This window comes from Penicillium digitatum, chromosome 1 (assembly GCF_016767815.1).
Source record: "Penicillium digitatum chromosome 1, complete sequence".
In the NCBI taxonomy this organism is placed as follows: domain Eukaryota; kingdom Fungi; phylum Ascomycota; class Eurotiomycetes; order Eurotiales; family Aspergillaceae; genus Penicillium; species Penicillium digitatum.
Genome location: NC_089384.1, coordinates 760,050 through 778,553, shown reverse-complemented (window position 1 = coordinate 778,553; position 18,504 = coordinate 760,050). Strand labels below are relative to the sequence as shown.

Genomic DNA, 18,504 nt, shown 5'->3' with positions numbered 1-18,504 from the left:
CCGCCGGTGTGTATCGTTTTTTTCGTTCGAAATTCAGGAATACGCAATATTCCGATTCCCCATAACGCCCGTTGGTAACTCCCTGGGGTGTCTTAGGATGTAGTGCCTGCATATAAGCTAACCTTCTCTGAGAGCTTCATTCATCAATAACATCTTGGAGGATAATGCCCTGCTCACCGAGGGCGGGAAGTCAAGCATCCCAGCTCGGGTAGGGAACAAGACTGTCACTACCATCATTCCTATCATCCAGGAGTTGTGCGCATAGTTCTCTTTCCTTGTCGACAAGGATGTTAAACTGGTGAGCTATACATCCTCGTGTCAGGGTTTCCTAGTCAACAAGCTCTAGTGTTAATGTCGCATCTAGGAGAAGGAAAGAATCTCTCGACTATAATCCGTTTTGACACCTTGGGTCTCAAGGCGCTCGAGATAATCCTCCAGTTTGGAATTTGCAATGTATATTGGAAGATACATAACTTGCAAATGCATAAATCTTCCGGCTACTAGTGGTCATCCCGTTGATTATCGCAAAAACTATCATTGAAGTCTTCAATCCTCAAGGACAAAAGCCGCATGAGTGGCTGACTGTTCATGTGTAATATAAAAGCCAAGTTCATCGTAATAATTATTTGATCCCGAGCGCCGTATAGAGGTACCTAATAATAGAGTGGGATCAATCCAAGATGTCCTAGGCAGACAGAAAAGCCAGGCTCAACCAGCAGCAGAGAAGAAGTCGGATTTCTCATCAATGGCCTCACTAATGGTGGTAGAGAAGATTCGAGGTGCCTTGGATGACAGGCTCGATTGCCTCGCGAAGCGATTGGTTGAAGCACTTGACCGTAACGGAGATGCTGCAGTCCGGTACCCTTGTAGCACCCTATATGCTATCACATTGGCGATGGCCGCCCAGCCATCACGGCTAACTTGGTACAAGACCAAAGACCATTTCCCTTCATTGTTTAGCCGAATGAAGGTAGGTGACTGGGCCCCATTTGAGTGTGGTTTCGAATCGGAGAGTGACCTTTGGGTCATAGTCCAAAAATCCGTCAGTCTTGAGACTGTCATAGATGGCGAAGAGGAGGGCATCTGTTTTGCATCTCGAACGAGCTTCGGTCGGCTTTGAGAAGCGTAGTTAGCTTCATAATCTTGCTGAGCCAACGTCCTGCGGCTATTAATTAGTATGATAAGGTATAATGAAGGAATGATGTTCCAGTTACCAAAATCCTGTCCAAGGGAAATTAGCGGAGGGGCATTTGCCATGGTTTATGGCCTAGAACTTCACCTAGCCCAAAAATTCCATTGACATCTGTTGTTGTTAAGTCTGCTGCTGCGAGAGTAAAGATAGTGGGCTCGAGGGAAGGATTCTTAATGAAGTCGCGTGGCTGGGTCGTGCTGGTAGCGGTCGAATCTGAGAGCTTGTTTAGGCAGCCCCACCATCTTTTCCAGGCTTTCGGGATATTCGATATTCGATAGCGATGGTATTGGGAAAAAGTAGTGTATGAAACTTCGTAACGCGGAAAAAACACTAGCTGTTGGTTCAAGTCAGTTCAAGTAAAAGTCGAGAAGCAGTTATCTCATACTTTACCCTTCGTCACTACTACCGATGGAGAGTGCATTGGCCGACGCCCAAATAGTGACAATAACCCTATAAAGAAAAGGGTGAGGTCATCTATTATTTGAACTTCTTGCTTATCTTTGTCCTGGTTTCGCTCCCTAGTGCTTCCGGAAAATGTACGACGTGATTGATGATAGCCTTGTGGATGACTGGACACCATTCTTGCAGAGTTGAAATACCAGCCATTCACTTATTCTTTTCTGTTCTAACCGCTGCGGTAAGTAGTTATGTCGTTCTTGGGGATTCTGGATATGCAAATACAGGAAAATGTCAGTTCTTAACCCTAGGACCTTGAAAGAGTTAGCAATGCTAACTATTCTAGATTTTAAACCCGCTAGTATTCTACTTTCCCACATCGGGTCCGACTGTGTTACCGTTGAACTGGGAGAATTAGGACTTGGTTGTAAAGCATCTGGATACTCACCTGCTTCTCCGGTCCTTCCTACCAGGGGTATTCTCTTTCGACGGCAGATATTGCATGGGGTGCCCTTCGCAGAAATTGTATTGCCGTCTCCACTCTCAAGAGGGGTACTCTCGTCAGCCTGACCAGCCGGTATAAGTTCCTCGAGGATCTGTATCCTTGGGCCATATCGGCCTTTACATTCTCAGATGCTGCCTCTCGCGACAAGAAGCTTGCTATATCTAAAGAGGGTACTAGCTACGGTACGGTATTACCCTGAAGGTCTCCATTTGAATGCAACTGATTCATGATGTTCATGGCTAACCATATGAACCTTTTAAGAATACCAAGGAAGCTATCTCTACCAGATTGCCGCCAGAGCCTTCGTACGTTTCCTTGATGCTCCAGGGCTGGCACATTTCTTTGCTAACTTGGTCTATAGTACCTTCATATCGGATATGCCAAAAACGCTCTTTTGGCTTGTTTCCCACCTCTTCTTGGTGATTATCCCAGGCTAACGTTGAAATCTGTCTAGAACGATCATTTTGCCCCTACTTTTCATGTCCTAGTTGTGGAAATTACACCCTACTAAAGACCACTTTTCAATAGACGAGAAGTACAGCGGCACTCTTATACTTCGGTTTGTCTGATGGAGGCTTACTCAATTTTCAGATTCGATGACAACAACCCGTCGAACGAGAAGCAGGAGCTTGAGGATGCCATTGTGGAGGGTGGTGAACTTGACAGCGGGCTACGAACCGAGAACGGCGAGTGTGAAGCCGTGAATATTTATGCCATCTGGCTCTCGGCAACTGAGAGGAAGGCATACAATTCCAATCCCGTGCTCTCCGAGTTCACCTTGCTCTTGTTGGTGATCGTGGGTTCCTTTATAGCATGTCGCTTTACAAGATGATTTGCATTTAACAAGCAGATGATAAAATCCGCGCGGTACTTGAGGCGTTCCAGAACGCCGTGGGCAACTTTGAAGCGCGTGAAGCACAGGGAGAACTGAGTCGCATGCTTTGTTGAATGTCGATTGCCAAACGGATCTTGAGCAAGGCCGAGGATACAGAAAAGCACCAGCTTACCGCCTGACAACTGCGAACTGCGTAGACTGACGAAACACCCCAATCTTGGACGAAAAAAGGGGATGAAAGATCTCTGTTCGATAGTTTAGTAATAAAAATTCACGCATAATAACCGTCATCTTTTGACGTGGCATTGGCGTAATCACTCTCTTGCCGGCTGTCCTTTCATTCGGTAGTTTGATGAATGCGTAGTTGCTGACAGCCTTTAGATGGCTGATTTGGCTGTTCAATATGGCTTTCAAACTAGGGGCTGATGCTATCTCCCGCTACTAGGTAACCGGGTTATGTTCAGGAGGCGTGTTGACATTTGATTGCTGCTTTGTGGTTGTCAACTTACTTTAGAAACCAGTATATTAGGTACTCCTATACACAGCTTTAAAAATACATCTCATCACAGGGCTGTGCGTCGTGTTGAATCTAAAGGGCAACCCTCCGAGGTTGGAGACTCCATAGCAAATCACAACTGCTGTGCCTATGGATTATGGGCTTGGTCTAAAATTTGAAGCAATAGGGACTTGGCCTTTAGAGCAGGCGCTTATCCATATCCCCAATCTCAGATTACGTCCGCGCGTGGGCGGCATTTTTGGAATGTGTGCAAACGCTTAGCAATCTGTATAGAAATCAATCGACACTCAAGAAATGCATTGTATCAGATAGTGTCTAGTCAAATAAACATTGGGCTTTAATTGTTTATAAACACTGCCTGTGTGACACTGCCTCGATTCTAGTGTAGAGTGGGTATAGTCCCTGCAGTATGTCGTATGTCTCTAGGCACTTTGTGTCACCTTGTATGTGTCTGTCATTAGGCTTGTTGTTTCTGATACTATTCTTTTCACTGGATTGTCAGTGCTTTCCAATAATTTCAATTTTATTTCTAGTGCTTTTCCTCAGAGATACTTTGGGAACGTTAGCTCTGTCAACAGTCCCTGTTTACAATTTTTTGGCTACATATTTGATTGTGTTCTATAGTGCAAAGATTGCTTCGATACAACATACGACTCTGCATGACAAGGCCTAGAGTAGTAGTAATCATTCCATGACCTATTCACAGATCAAGGCAACATTCCAGGAAAAACCGGGGCGATCCAACCCATTGCTACATTTCCTGCCCTTTAATGAAGGCCACCGTCTTCCTTTTTGCATATTTTAAATACTCAGTTTTTTAATTGGTCGAGCTTTGTGTCTCATAGAGTATCCTCAGGTTTCACTTTGAGAAAAAAATCTAACACATTGAGACAAACCTATACTCGGTAGGTATAGGATGATGCTACGAATAATACAACTTACCATACCCAACCAGCCAATTAAAGACCTAGATGTCAATCGTAAAGGTGAACATATCTAGGATAGAATTTCTATCCGACAAGGCCCGAGGGGTTATAATATGTCGTTTAGGTGAAGGAGACATGAGTAGCTATTTTCGTTGACGGTGACGCGGTTAGTACAATGGTTCGTCTCGACTAGAATAGTATGCTATCTAATGCTATAGACTATGGGAAGCTGGAGTTGAACGGTTTGCTTTGGTATTTACAGCTGGTTTGAGTTTGGCACGCCTGCGATGGATAGGAGGATTATTATCGAGAGTGGCCTATATGTAGAACTTTTCTTGCTTATTCTCTATAATATAGGGTAGTCATAATGTACAAAGAGGTGACAAGGTGCATTCCAGTCTATATATCTTAACCAGGATGAGACGCCACTCTTTTTGTTGCCACACAAGACATGGAGGCTAGGCATCAGAGGGGCCAAGGGCAGTCACGTACATATCCAGATTATCTGGGTACTACTAAACATTAAGCAAATATCTCCTGTTCGGTTCCCTGTCACTTGCCGTGACTTCTTGTTGAGCACGTATGTATGGATATAATCAAGTCCATGAGACTGTCCACAGAAGCTGCCTTGAAAACAAGTGCATAAAACTTGGCTCCATTGTGTCTCCTCCAAGCTTGAATCTCCTTTACAGCCTGGCTCAATAGCCAGCTATTGTTCTTGAAATACGTATCATGTGACGCCCGTTGCAAGTGGCACGAAATATAGAAGAGTAGGTAACAATGTAAAAAAAACATAAAAAATTGACAAATTAACAACAATACAATGCAGAGAATCAATAAAACCATCAATGAACAGTGAAGAATAGTTGATGAATCCAAATCAAAAACCCCCTTTCCTCAATGTCGTCCAATGTGGCTAGTAGATACGGGGCCTCTGATTGGTCGGGCAAGAACGGGGTTTCCACTGCCTATGAAACTACAAAGCTATCTCTCTCTCAATCTCAATCTCCTCTCAACTTCATCATCCTATGCCCATTTCACCTTTCGATTTATTCTCTTCTCTTGTATTCACTCTGATTTGTAATATCACCCTATCTACTGTCTTTGCTTTCGTGTTTTCCTCTTTACGCAGTGTCGCGTCGGCGAAGATCATTTTTTTCTTCATACTACCCGGCGGACGCAAGATCTGCGCGCCATACACAAGTTTGCGACGTACTTTGCCTTTTGAGAGACATCTTCTCTATTTCATCTGTGTCCTAAATCTTACCTCCTCCACTATTCTCTCATCCCACTTCGCGTTGTATCCCAATAAGTGGACTGTCACCTACCCAGCCTTCCCCAGTCAGGATAGTAAGTACACATCCCTGGCAGCCACTCATGGCCATTCTGTACCCTTCTTCGCAGCACTCACTAACAGTCAGCAGTCATTGGCTGTGACTTCTGTCTCCTATCCACAAGGATCCAACTCGACTCTAAACATCTCATGGTAAGTGTCGCGTCTTTTCCACTTTTTTCTTGTATGGCACAGTTTCGCAGTACTTCCCGGTCAGATCTTGTTTTATGCATTTTTCCCGACCGTGTCTTGTGTTTCATGCTTTTCTCATGTTACATGTCACGTTCACTGGGTTTACTATGTCTTGCAATTCTTGTGTTCGCGCTGGTCCCTAGTGCCTTGGCCCTTGGAACCGCGGAATTGCGCTGCGATTTACTGGCGTCTTGGCACCCGCAAGCGAACCTACGCTGACCATCTATACAGATTCTTTCTTGACACTCTTCATTCTTCATTTGAGACCCCGTGTTTTTTCTCCTTCTTTTTTTCTACTGTTAATCAAAACACTCATACCCCCTCTTGTTCTTTTCTTCATTCGCGCCAAAATGGCCCCAATTCCAAGGGCCGATTTGGATGGGGACAATCCTTCTTCGGATATTGGTGACAGCCAGGACTCCCCGCTGCGTCGTCAATTTTCTGAACCCTTCCGTCCCCAATCTACTTCCACTCAAATCTCTCAGTCCCCAGAGCCCATGCCTCGACGGCTCAAGTGTGACTGGTGTGGGAAGCTTTTGATGCTCCCAAATGACGCAGACATCTCTGAAGAAGATGTTTTAAGTGATCATATCAACGAAGCTCACCCGAAATCTATCAACTTTTCTGGGTATGATGGTGCCGACGATGGCGCTGATGATCTCGCCGAAGATTTAGTCGAAGACGGCGCTGATGACACTTACGACGAGCATGGCGATCTCCAAGATGACGATGCCATTGAACAGGACGAGCCCGTAATTCAAGCTTCCAAGCCTGAAGACGGCGAGGTTCAGAACAAAGAAGGCGAAGAGATCGCAGTAGAACTGACCACAGACGACAACAATGGCACCCAGCCAACCACAATCCAAATCAATGTCGGCAATATGCCCGAAATTAAACGTGACCTGCTGGACTGGCTTTCCAACCCGCGTACTGGATATCCCGAGGAGTATCGCCTCCGTGAAGCCCAGTGGCGACGACCAGACGTAAAAAAGCGCCTCGAACGCTTCTGGAAAGTTCATGATGCCAACAAATTCTCCCCCAACTACGACCAGGAAGCTGCCAAGTGTGAATCTACTTGGGAAAATGCTTTCCACGACCCTTCTAAGACCAGGAAGCGTGATGCACCTGAGCCAGCTCCTCACCCTCTTCCATACAAGAAGCCCAAAGTCGACAAAGGCCAGTTCCTCGAAGTACAGGTTCAAGAACTCGATGAGCTTGTCGGCATGCTCCGCAACCCCGAAAAATACACCCCCGAGGAACTCTACGCGCTCACACAAACTGCCGCTTTTGCTTTAAAGACATTCCAAGATGAATACCTGGCCCTCGACGACCTTTACCTCAAGGCGCACCGACACAAACGGGATGAACCCTCGTATCAAACAAAGCGACATCAAATGCAGGGTCACAAGAAAAAGGGAGGAGCTCCTCTGGCTCACGTCAACGAGGACAAGCTTGACTTTGAGGAAAAGAAAGAGGCAATGCTCTATGGTTACAAACATAATTATTTCCCGGGCAATACACCACTTGTGCCTATCCGCACACAGCAGGATCCATTTGTGCAGGGAGGCTTTGTCCCAACTCCCGCGCAAGCCAGAAAGATGATTGCTAAAAACAAGGAGAGTGGCAATCTCAACCCTGATGGGTGGGCAGCCATGAAGAAACATGGCCTTGAATATCACCCTCAGATGTATGAACCTCGACGCGAGCCACTTGTGCCAAAAGTCACTCGGAAACGCAAGGCTGCAGAGGTTGAAGTGCCAACCAAAACCACTGATGCAGAAGAGACTCAAAACGAGAGTGCGGATGGTGACGAAACTGATGAAGACAACCACCCCGCAAAGCGACGCAACCGAGGCCGCGGCGGCAAAACTGTCGTTGCCGAATCGACTCACTCTGACACAAACTCTCGCCGAGGCTCTGGCCGTGGCCGTGGCCGCGGACGCGGCCGCGGGCTTGGTCGCCTTGGCTCCTCTCGGGCTACATTCGAAGTCACCCCTGCCCCAACTCAATCCGCATCTCGGGGCCGGGGTCGACGTGGCGCTAGCAGCCTGGCCTCCTCATCACTCCCTCCAGCAGAGACCTCCTTCCCGGCCGTCGAACCGAAGGCCACCGAAAGCCCTGTCGGATCCGCTCCGACATCGGCCAAGAAGGAGGCTCTCTCCGCTGAGGCGATTGAGGAGGCCAGGCGCCAGAAGATTGCCAATTCGAAGAACCCTAAGAGGACCAAGGCGATGCTCGATCACTGGGACCGGTTCAACCGGGAAGGACGCATTCGCAACCCAAAGCGATCCAAGGCCCAAATTGAGCAGGACCGGACCGCCGACGGCGCCGTCGACGAGGTCCCCAAGCCCACTGGCCCCGGCCGCCGCAAGCGGTCGCCCTCGCTGGCACCACTTGCTGGCAACCTCGCCCCCAAGGGGCCCACCGGCCTGCCCTCAATGGCAAGCGTACAGGCGCAGCAGCAGCAGCCCATGCCTCCCACCCTCCCTCCTATGGGGGTGGTCCCTCACTACGGCCACGTCCCAGTGAACCCCTTTGCTGCTGCTGCGCCTGTTGCGCCTATGGCGCAACTGGGGCAACCCATGCCGCCCCAGTACGCCCCATTCCCGTACGTCCAGTACCACGGGATGGGTCCCCTCCAGGGTCACAACCCGCGGGACCCACGCCATTGAGGGCAGGCCGGCTTCGTCAAGGCAATCCTCAGTTCTCCCTCTCTCGCTTTAGCTATTATCTTACTTCATGTTCATCTCACTTTTTTTTCACGAGTGAGAGAGAGAGAACTGGGGATTGCTTCGACACCAACAGATCATTGCTTCTTGGCCCACTCCAGGGTTTGGAATGAGATCGCAGGGAATCATCTTTGCCCCGGTTTATCTTCACTGCTTGGCGCACGGCCCTCTTTGTGACTGGGCTGAGCCCGCGGTCGATAAACCGGGGTCGAGGTGGTTCCCTAAGATCTCAGACCTCCCTGGGGTGCGGGCTGGGAATGCAATGATCCGATACATGATGAAGGTACTGGTGTCCTGGCAGTGTCCGGACACTGCCAGGGCACCAGCACATGTATTCTAGGACTCAAATTCATGTTGTAAAAAAGTTCTTGTTTTCTATCTGTAGTTCATAGCTTGCACGAACTATTTTCCAAGGTTGTAGATTGTCTTTTGGATTTTAGACTTGGGATTTCGTTCACAATGTATAGATCGCATGTTATGAGAGACAAGTCTGCATCTTTTTTGCCCTTTCTCAAGATGCCAATATTCATTTTGATTTTGTGGCTAACCCCAATAAGGGAACAGATGGCTGAGGAAAAAAAGAAACTGAAAGACTTTCAAAAAGGAGGAATCTTCGCTCACAAAAGGTGACTTAGGGAAACAAAAGTGGGAAAATTCTGTTACAGCTTATGAACCAATATTTTTCCCAATCAGAAAAAAGGAGAGAAAAATTGATCTTCAAACTGCTCCAAAGTTCTTTTATTCAAAACTTCATACTTCATCTTGAGCTAGTCACGTGACCAAGGCTTGTCATCCATCATGGAGCTTCCGGATCTGCGACACTCCTAAGCAAAATCCCCTCCTTTGAAACCACACTCACCTTTACGGTCTTTGAATCACTCTTTGTTTCTATCGAAACTACAATGGGTAAAAAAAGACGTGGTCCTTCTCTCGAGGAGCTCCTCGATCGGCCATGGTGCTACTACTGCGAACGTGATTTTGACGACCTGAAGATCCTCATCTCTCATCAGAAAGCTAAGCATTTCAAGTGTGACAACTGCAATCGCAGACTGAATACTGCTGGAGGTCAGTTGTATTTAATCTAGATAATGTGAGCGCATGTACTGATGGCTTGCGCCGCCAGGTCTATCCGTGCACTTGAGCCAGGTCCATAAGGAGCAATTGACCCAGGTCCACAATGCGCTACCGAACCGCATGGGCGTTGATATTGAAATATTTGGCATGGAGGGTATTCCTGCGGATGTCCTCAAGGCCCACCAGCAGCGTGTCGCTTCACAATTTCAGCAGGCCGAGCTAGATCGCCAGCATGCAACAGGCAACCCTCCTACTGGCGCCTCTTCTGGCGGCCAACCGGCTAAGAAGCCCAAGCTTGAACCTGTCTCGGATCTCAAGAAGCGACTAGCGGAACACAAGGCCAGGCGTGCAGAGGCACTTGCCGGAGGTAGCAGCGGCGATGTGACACCCTCTAGTGCTGTTCCTTCTACGTCAACACCCGGTGGATACGTAAGTCGTATCCTGCTATTCACAGTGAAGTGACTTAGGAACTAAAACTATTTGCTAGGTGCAATCGACTCAGATCGCAGCCACTCCGCAATACTCTTACCCTCAGCCCTACGGAGGCCCCCCCGCCGGTGTTACACCTCATTTCTCGCAAACTGGCAGTCCTTCCTATTCAGGCTACTCCCCAGTTGGTGGGCAACAGGTCCCTGGTGCCTCTCCTTACACCCCATCCGGGTATCCCTCGCCATTCCCCGCAGGACTTCCAACACAGCCACCAGTCTCCTATGGGGCTCCTCCTTTCCCCCAGCAACAACCTCCACCATCCGATAACAGATTTACGGGCCTACCAGCCGCCTCAAGCCTTCCTCAGCGTCCTGCTTTTGCTGTACCTTCCGTCAACGCGCACGAAATGCAACAGATGCACATGGGACATGTCCCATCCCCCACACCCGCAGCTTCGGGTTACTCTAATGGATCCAGCGCCCAACCAACCGAGAGTGTCTCCACACCTGTTGACAATCAAATTTCAGGCGTAGCCAATGACGCCGCCTCCAAGATAGAGGGTAGCAGCAAACCTAAGAAAGAAAAGACCAAGCCCGCGGTCCGAATGGTTTACAATGATGATACGCTTAGTCCGGAGGAGAAGATGGCACAGCTACCTCGATATGCATACGTTCCAGACAAAAGCACGCAAACTGCCCTCGGCGAGCTCCCCGGAAACGTAATCGTGGGCGCCGTTCAAGATTCCGACACGGTGATCGATCCGGCCCAATAAGTTCTTCGTTGTTTTTTTCCTGCTGCATTTGCAAGTGATGGAGTTACGGAAACCAGCTAAGTCGACACGTCAAAACTTCTAGTTACACATGAGCATTCTCCTGGCTGGATTGTTGGTTGTCATCAGTGGCCCTGATTCCAAATCCTAGTCTGGCGAGTCCTCCCCCGTCCTACCTTCTCTCATCCGACCACCCCAGGAAACTTCCATGCTATTTGAGTTTGATGCTGCCAGATAAAGAAGACATTTTGAAAGACATTAAAGGAGAAAATCGAATCACTCCAAAAAAAAACTCCAAAAACCAAAAGAAAGAATTGAGAGGTTCCCTTCAGTCGCTCGTTCGGGAAAGGGAGGCCCAGGTCTTAGCCATTGGCTCGTGACATTCACGATGAGCCTACGTACAGTACGTGCCTTGCCCTTTGATCCTCCCTCCTGACCCCCCACTGGAGGCTTAACCCTGGCCTGGAGAAATTTGTTTGATGTGATTGCCTGAGACGGCGAAATTATGCCATCTACGGTCGATGTAAGTTTTTAGCGTTTCTCTGGAGGTAGGACATCCATCTCGGGGCGTTTTTGGCCTGAAATCCCATGCCCTTTTCATTCCTCTGCCAATGCATGTTTGCTTTCAGTGATCCTGCCTGTACTTCAAATCCGTAGAGTAGCACTAGCCATACAACATGCAACTAAAGCCACTATGCAAATGGCTGAGATGTAGAGACGCAATTGACGCAAGAGTAACACTAAAACCGAACTACGGATGTAACTTGAGCATCTCCTTCTCTCCAGTTTTCCATTTCTGGTCCTTGTTCTCAAGCCCTCTTCTCCCTAAACGCAATCCCAAAAACAAACAGCCCATAAGTAGCCAACACAGACAACACCAGCGGTACAGGCTTTCCACCTGTCTTGATTACACGCGGGACGGAGCTTCCACCTAGCACGGCTGAAGCCAGGAGACCAAGTTCCTCGCCATAGGATTGGCCGGCGTGAAGACGCAGGAATGAGAGGAGGTAGACGAAGCCAACAGAGACGCCAGCGATGATTGAGGGGAGGGATCCGGTTCGTGTGTAGCCGATTATTCCGCCTATGCTTGTTATGAGGGATAGAGCTAGGGCGGAGGTTGTTGGAGGGGCCTTGGTGTTGTTAGCTTGGGATTTGATTGTCCGGGACAGATGGAAAAGGTGGCTGGTGGTATGTTGGTGGTATGTTTGATTGGGGTGAGTGGTTTGGAATGGATTGGAGTCGTGGTGGAAGACATACCATTTTGTAGATTTGAGAAGGGTTGTTTCTTCTTTTTTGAAGGATTTAGCGGATGATATGGCAAGAGGAAAAAGGTGAGATCAGGAGATATGCAAGGTGCGCAGATGAAGCTCGGTCATGCAATTGATTAGTCAGATGACGAAGTCTGGGGTAAATGCGCTCGCATTAATTAATGCTGGGAACAAGATAATTGGTTTGACACTGTTTACACGGCCCTGATTCACTAGTGGAATTTGTTCACATTGATGTACCTGTGAGTTTCTAAGCCCCACTAGGCTAAATATCCAAAGCTCTTTCATACCGAAGGAAGATGGTCGGCTTACCAGCCAGCCATTTAGAGCAGCAACTTGGTCGCGGCACCAATTCGTTCCTGGATAATGGAGCTCCATTTCTAGAAATATGCGAGTTAGTAATTATGCCCAAAGCAAAAACAGTTCGTAAAGAAACACATACCTCGGCATTCTCCACGTCTCCAGCTTCAAGGCTCTCTACTAGTCCGGGGTAGGTGGCTCCCGAGTAACCAGTCCAAATACCAGGGGCAAAGACGACATGCTTGAACCATTCACGGCCATCCAGACCAGGCTGGTACAAGAAAGCCCGTTCGATGCCCTTGTACTTCGCGTTGGTAACGCGGATCTGGAACAACAGTCTCACCTTCTTCCACCATTGGTACCAAGGCACGTCATCACCAAGCTGAGACTCCAGGTCGGCAGCATGGGCATCAAAAGCCTTGGCGGATTCCTGGAACTCAAAAATGGCTCTATCTAGAGGGGCGAAGTCGAAGTGGATCTTCTCTGGGAGGTTGTCCGCCGCGGGCTTGATATGGTCCAGGTAGGACCCAAGGCCAAGAGAATAGTCGGTGGCATTAAGCGCAAGAAGGGGAGACTCCACCAATTGTGCTGCTGCCAGAGCCCAGAGTTTTGCGCAAGCTTGGTGATAGAGGAAGTCTTTATCGCCGTACTTCTCCATCCATGCGAAGCTGTCATAGTTTGAGTGGTAGTGGTAAACCGGGTCGTTCTTACTACGACCAAAGCCGAAGTCGAGACTGGCCACACCGGCGAAATCTTGGAAGGCAGTGAAGTCACTGCCGCTGCCCATGGTCGAGATCTTACCATCCCAGACATCGCGGATTGTCTGGCCCCGCACGGTCTGGTTGGGGGACTGGACCAGAGCGGTGACGTCGTTGATAACCTTGTTTAGAAGGGGACTGGCCCGGGGTTCGAAATGGGTGCCAGCAGCAGCCACATCGACATTCAGATAGGCGATATTGGTCTTGGAAAGCCATGGGAGGTATTCTTCCACCCACTCGGTCGAGCCAAGAAGACCATACTCTTCGCCGTCCCAGCTGGCAAAGACAACAGTGCGCAATGGCCTCCATCCTGCCTTAAGAGCCTCGCCGAAGCTGCGAACGACTTCGTTCAGGGCAGCGGATCCACTGTTAGGATCTCCTGCGCCACCGGCAATCCACGCGTCACGGTGGTTACCGAGGACAACAACCTCATCGGAGATGTGGCCCTTGATGGTACCGATGACATTCCATAGTGGGGTTGTCACATACTCCTGGAGGTTATGGAGATTAATCACCACATCCTCGGGAGAAGGTCCGATGTTGTACTCCACACCCTTGTAGCCGAGGCCGCCTCCCTGCCAAAATTCGTTAAAGTCCGACGCTTTGGGGCCGTGGCCATTAAGCGCCTTCAAGAATGGCAGAACCTCCTTGTACGAGATTGGGAGAGATGGGATTGAAGGGATGGAGTTGTGCGGATCTTGTCGTTCGCATCCAGGCTTCGATGCGTATCCCGGGGTTGTGGGGTCACCAGGAAGGATGCCTTGTTCGGGTTAGCTTTGCAATGCCATTACTTGGGAATAAAGGCCTTACTGAGGAATTGAGTGCTACCTCTCTGGATAGCACTGGGGTTCCGTGCTGGTCCATTAGGATAGGCTTCATAGCCATTCTCCTCGGTAATCTCACCATCTTCCTGCGGATCACTGTAGATAACTACGCCGACCATTCCTAGCTCCTGTGCACGCTTCACCTTCAAACCACGGAAGATTCCACCGTATTTGGCGATGGCGATTTTACCCTTCAAAGTAATGTTGGCATTGACGAGGTCCTCAAAGTCCTTGTACGTGCCAAAGTTGACATACACATACTGTGCGGTCACATTGCCGCTGGCAGAGTAACCATGGAACACTGGGACACGGTCTGGCAGGCCGGAAGTAGGATCCTCTTCAAGGACATCCTCCTCCAAGGTAGCTTCAAAGGTCACTTCAGTCTTATCACCGGACTTCTTCAAAAGAGCCAGACGGTGTTCGAGCGGGTAGTTGATGTAAATGTCATACGTCGCGAGCCCGGTATCCTCAACACCGAATTCCTTCCATTTTTCCAAAGTCCAGAGCGCCTGAGACAGGTTCTTTCCTCCCAAGTGTGGTCCTGCGGTATAGTATTGGCTCCACTCTCGGGCCTTGGCTGCGGAAGGCACGTTGAGGAGGATCTGCTGGAGCTGCTCATAAGGCAGACCGTAGCTCTCCGGCCACGCTTTGTGGGGGATTGGATTGGCACCAGGGAGATAGGACCAAATGGAGCCGCCCTCTCGAGGCAGAATGCTGGTGGGAAGTAAGAATAGAAGCGTCGCCACAGAAAGTAGGGCTGCAAGGCACATTGTACACGCTCGACGAAGAGCATGATGCGGATATCTATGCCGCGGAGGAGCGACATTGACCTCCAGCAGAGGTGTAGTCTCTGAATGTCGCATGTCTTTCTCCTTCATCTTATGCGTGAGTGATGGAAGAGTGAAAGTTTCAATCTTGCGCAGAATGCTTCTCCGCATTGTATCATTGACCGAACAAATCACCTTATCGGCTGACAAATCTGCCCCTCACGGGCCAGCCCGCCATCAAGTAGCCTCTTTGGGTCAAGGTTGATATTCTCGATCTACAGCATCTGCGAGTTACTCGGGATATCCCGCGAATTACGATTACCATGCGCTAACTGAGCGTTCAATTGAAAATGGACATGAGTGACATTCAAGAAAACATAACACAAAGCATGAGTGGTATCATAATGGCTATCAATATACAATCGCTCAGGATGACAAAACTGCATGACCCTTGGAATGGGGAGGCAAAAAGAGATGAAACACAAGCCATAGCCAGAAAGTAAATGAAATAACATAGCGCCCATGGTGTATAATGGAGCCAAGTAAACTCACAATCATAATTCGACATCTTCCGGCATCGGGACAACGTTGAGGTCTGGATTGACTCTATCGCCAATGTCCATACTCTCCCTCATAATCCGACGGGCCTCTTCGTCGTTGACTTTCATGTCATCCTTGACCATTAGGACAGCCAGCTCGGGCACAAGAACAGACTGTGTGTAGCCAGCCACGCCTGCTGTCTTGATAAGCTCATCTGTTGTCGCCAGGCGACGTACAACCACAGAAAAACGACGGATGATTGCTTCTAGCCTGGATTAAACATGTCTGTTAGCGAAGTCCGGCTGATCCAGGGTTTATGTGCCACATACATCTTGGTTGCACCCATGGTACCATAATAACCACAGGTCATCGTCTCAAGCCTCTCGTCATCACTCACTCTCACGCGGAAGTTTCTCGCTTTCCCTGGCGCAAAAGAGGTACCAAGAATGTTTCGGTAGTAAGAGAAAGCACCGGGGAAAAGCAGTTTTTCGAGTTCGGGAAAATAGCTCTGAACACGCTCTTCAAACTTTTCCCAGTTAATCTTAGGATACCCTCGATCACGCCACAAGTCCATCGCACTGCGGAGCTTGTGTGATTCGCAGAACATCACCTGTTCGCGAATTCGTTGCTTCGGCTGTGCTTTGAACAGTTCTAGCGAAGCCCAGTCTACTTCTTTGTGGCACATCGGGCACAAAGCTTTACAGGGTGGTGATTGTTGGCGCTTCTCCTTGGCTGCGAGTTCATCAAGCTGCGACATTTGCTCGCAAGTGGAAGAAGACGGTGACGAAAGAGGTGAATCATCTTCAAGCAACATTGCTTCGTATTCTTCTATCGTGCATCGGCCGTGCGAGAAACTGGAGTTTGGGTCTTTTCCGCCATGAGGTTCTCTGAAACTTGAATTTTCAACATCCTTTGGGATAATAAAGGTCTCCTCGAGCTCTTTGGGGGCATCCTCGACCGGTGACGGCTCTTTCGCTTTCTTGGTCTCTCGTGCAGAAAAAGCTGGCTTGTTAAAATAGGTGTCCTTGGACGCATATTTTTTCTTATGCCGCTTGTTCTGGCTCTGTGAGGAGAAGAAAAGTAGGTCGTCATCATCGGAGCCCATCATAGCGCTGAGTTTTCGCACAAACCCGCCTCTGCGAGAGTATCCATTGTAAGTTTGTGGGCTACTGTATGTCCTATTGTCTCCTTCCGCAAACTTCTTCTCCAAAGTCGTATACTTCACCTCTTTGCAACATGGGGAAGCATCGCTATCGCTAGCTTGCTCTTCATCGGAGCTTAGAGGATCGGCATCGGTGTCGATATCCCATTTTTTCTTGATACTGGGTTGAGCAGCGTTCAACTTCGGGTCTTCCGCTTCCTCATCATAGGAGCTGAGAGGTGGAGAGCTGAGAGGTTCGGTATCTGTATCAATCTCAAGCTTGTTCTCGATGCTAGGTTGAGCGATGTCTGGCATGGGGTCTTCGATTTCCTTTTCGTCGGAACTTAAAGGCTCGGCATCGGTATCAATCTCCGGCTTTGTCTCAATGCTAAGTTCAATAGCCTCTTTATTGACTCCTGCGACTTCGATTTTCGCATCTACAGGCTCAGGTTTATTGAAATTAGACAAAAGGTGCCTGCGGGGAGGATTCCTCCTTGTCATGCGATTAGATGCATAGCTGGAATCAGGTTTTGCCTGAGCTGCCATTTTGAACGGCTGCAAAGGAGTCCAAATTTCAAATGTCAGCACCCTCGAGGCTCTGAAAGCTTTAAGTCAAAGGGAATTAGTCCGGGTTCATGTGAAGCGCGTTGCTCAGAACGGGGAGAAATTCGGGCTCAGTGTGGAGCGACGCGTGCTTGCGTGGTTTCAACTTTCTGAGAAAAGTTATCTGCGGTTCAGTTCGAGATAACGTGTTGAGTCGGGATTGGTTTTGTTTTTGGTCTTCGAGACAAAGAACATTCGGTTTCAAGAAGCTGAGACAATGCGGACACCTGGCTACGGCGGGCTATAGCGGCACATCGGACATCGGGGATTTTGATTGGTTGAACCGCCGCTTTCACCCGGCAGAAAACCATTGCGCACAGCACCATCTACAACACACTCCGTCTAGATCTATCTACTCCGTACTCCGTACTAATCGTTGTGATCCATGTCATGTCTTAGAAAGTCGGTTTAATAGGAATCATGCTTTTCTATGTTATTCTATGGTTTGCAGTGACCTATTTCTAATCCATGTTTTGAGGTGAGGGAAAAAGAACCTACAAAGAGGCTCCTACAATATGTCCAAAAGAAACATACATACGCCCAAAAACTGAATATTAAACAAAGAAGTTCTATTCGAAAGGTATCTCAACAGACACCTCGAAAGGTTCAAACTCATGTTGTACATGAATTTCAGATTAGAAGCGGTGGGAAGGAGGCGGCATGTTAGTCAGCATTTTTCAGCCAATGAAATGTCTATGGCAGATTTGTCCAATATGCTGCTATTTTCCGCCGTACCCAGCGCCACAATGAGGGGAAACGCGTCGCGATTGTAACTCCAATTCCACATCTATACAATGTCCTAGCAAGACCTACTTTACCTTTTTGTAGTGGATTGCTCTGCTGATGGGCTTTACTATCTTAATAGCCGCGGTTTTGCATCAAGAAATTGGGAATAAAGGGCTTTCACAGCATGCGGAAAGGTTTCAAGGAGGCCATCTCTAGCTCAACCACCGAACTCAAAGCCAACGGCCACTTTAAGGACAAAATGTATCCATCTCGTGCGGAAGAAGAGCCCCAGCCGTGAAAGGCAACCTGAACGATCATAAACAATAGAGCCGATGTTGGGGCGACGAAGTTTCATACATCTAGTTGGATGAAATCGGGCTCAAGACAAGATCGACAACTATTTAATTCAACACTTGAGTCATGTTCTGAGTGTGCTTCCAGAGTGAAGCCTACTTACTGAATGCTCACTATATTTGACATCTCTTTTCAAAATAGAGATTGTATAGGTTATACAACCTATGTCTCAATCGTGTATATAGCGATCACTGCAGAGAGGTTGATTCTACGAGAAAACAGGCAAAGAAGCCGGTTGGGAATCCGTTTGCGTGTAACTTGAAATCGTATCGTGATAAGTGTTGAAGCTAGGGCTGCCTCTATACAAAGATGGAAAGGCATATACA

At 48.5% G+C, this 18,504-nt stretch overlaps 8 protein-coding genes across 8 annotated transcripts; 4 read left to right on the top strand and 4 right to left on the bottom strand.

Moving 5' to 3' along the window:
• Positions 1-708: 708 nt before the first annotated feature.
• Positions 709-1,613, bottom strand: Pdw03_2587 (uncharacterized protein; the record flags this gene model as incomplete). The annotated part of the gene is made up of 4 exons (XM_066100237.1): positions 709-1,159; positions 1,215-1,221; positions 1,280-1,526; positions 1,578-1,613. 4 exons carry the CDS (start codon positions 1,611-1,613, stop codon positions 709-711), a joined length of 741 nt encoding a protein of 246 aa, XP_065955637.1.
• A 1,048-nt stretch (positions 1,614-2,661) lies between these two features.
• Pdw03_2586 (uncharacterized protein) lies at positions 2,662-2,925 on the top strand (the record flags this gene model as incomplete). The annotated part of the gene is made up of 1 exon (XM_066100236.1): positions 2,662-2,925. The coding sequence occupies one exon, from the start codon at positions 2,662-2,664 to the stop codon at positions 2,923-2,925; it is 264 nt and encodes an 87-aa protein (XP_065955636.1).
• A 2,474-nt stretch (positions 2,926-5,399) lies between these two features.
• On the top strand, positions 5,400-6,139 carry Pdw03_2585 (uncharacterized protein; the record flags this gene model as incomplete). Its single annotated transcript, XM_066100235.1, has 3 exons — positions 5,400-5,721; positions 5,796-5,857; positions 6,128-6,139. 3 exons carry the CDS (start codon positions 5,400-5,402, stop codon positions 6,137-6,139), a joined length of 396 nt encoding a protein of 131 aa, XP_065955635.1.
• A 107-nt stretch (positions 6,140-6,246) lies between these two features.
• Positions 6,247-8,568, top strand: Pdw03_2584 (DUF726 domain protein; the record flags this gene model as incomplete). The annotated part of the gene is made up of 1 exon (XM_014681837.2): positions 6,247-8,568. The coding sequence occupies one exon, from the start codon at positions 6,247-6,249 to the stop codon at positions 8,566-8,568; it is 2,322 nt and encodes a 773-aa protein (XP_014537323.1).
• A 959-nt stretch (positions 8,569-9,527) lies between these two features.
• On the top strand, positions 9,528-10,900 carry Pdw03_2583 (Zinc finger, BED-type predicted; the record flags this gene model as incomplete). The annotated part of the gene is made up of 3 exons (XM_014681836.1): positions 9,528-9,690; positions 9,749-10,128; positions 10,187-10,900. The coding sequence occupies 3 exons, from the start codon at positions 9,528-9,530 to the stop codon at positions 10,898-10,900; spliced, it is 1,257 nt and encodes a 418-aa protein (XP_014537322.1).
• An 806-nt stretch (positions 10,901-11,706) lies between these two features.
• On the bottom strand, positions 11,707-12,157 carry Pdw03_2582 (Uncharacterized protein family UPF0136, Transmembrane; the record flags this gene model as incomplete). The annotated part of the gene is made up of 2 exons (XM_066100234.1): positions 11,707-12,027; positions 12,155-12,157. The coding sequence occupies 2 exons, from the start codon at positions 12,155-12,157 to the stop codon at positions 11,707-11,709; spliced, it is 324 nt and encodes a 107-aa protein (XP_065955634.1).
• Positions 12,158-12,488: 331 nt separating this feature from the next.
• Positions 12,489-14,985, bottom strand: Pdw03_2581 (Glutamate carboxypeptidase, putative; the record flags this gene model as incomplete). Its single annotated transcript, XM_014681835.2, has 3 exons — positions 12,489-12,545; positions 12,608-13,983; positions 14,034-14,985. 3 exons carry the CDS (start codon positions 14,983-14,985, stop codon positions 12,489-12,491), a joined length of 2,385 nt encoding a protein of 794 aa, XP_014537321.2.
• A 383-nt stretch (positions 14,986-15,368) lies between these two features.
• On the bottom strand, positions 15,369-17,041 carry Pdw03_2580 (RTC4-like domain-containing protein; the record flags this gene model as incomplete). Its single annotated transcript, XM_014681834.1, has 2 exons — positions 15,369-15,624; positions 15,684-17,041. The coding sequence occupies 2 exons, from the start codon at positions 17,039-17,041 to the stop codon at positions 15,369-15,371; spliced, it is 1,614 nt and encodes a 537-aa protein (XP_014537320.1).
• Positions 17,042-18,504: the final 1,463 nt, after the last annotated feature.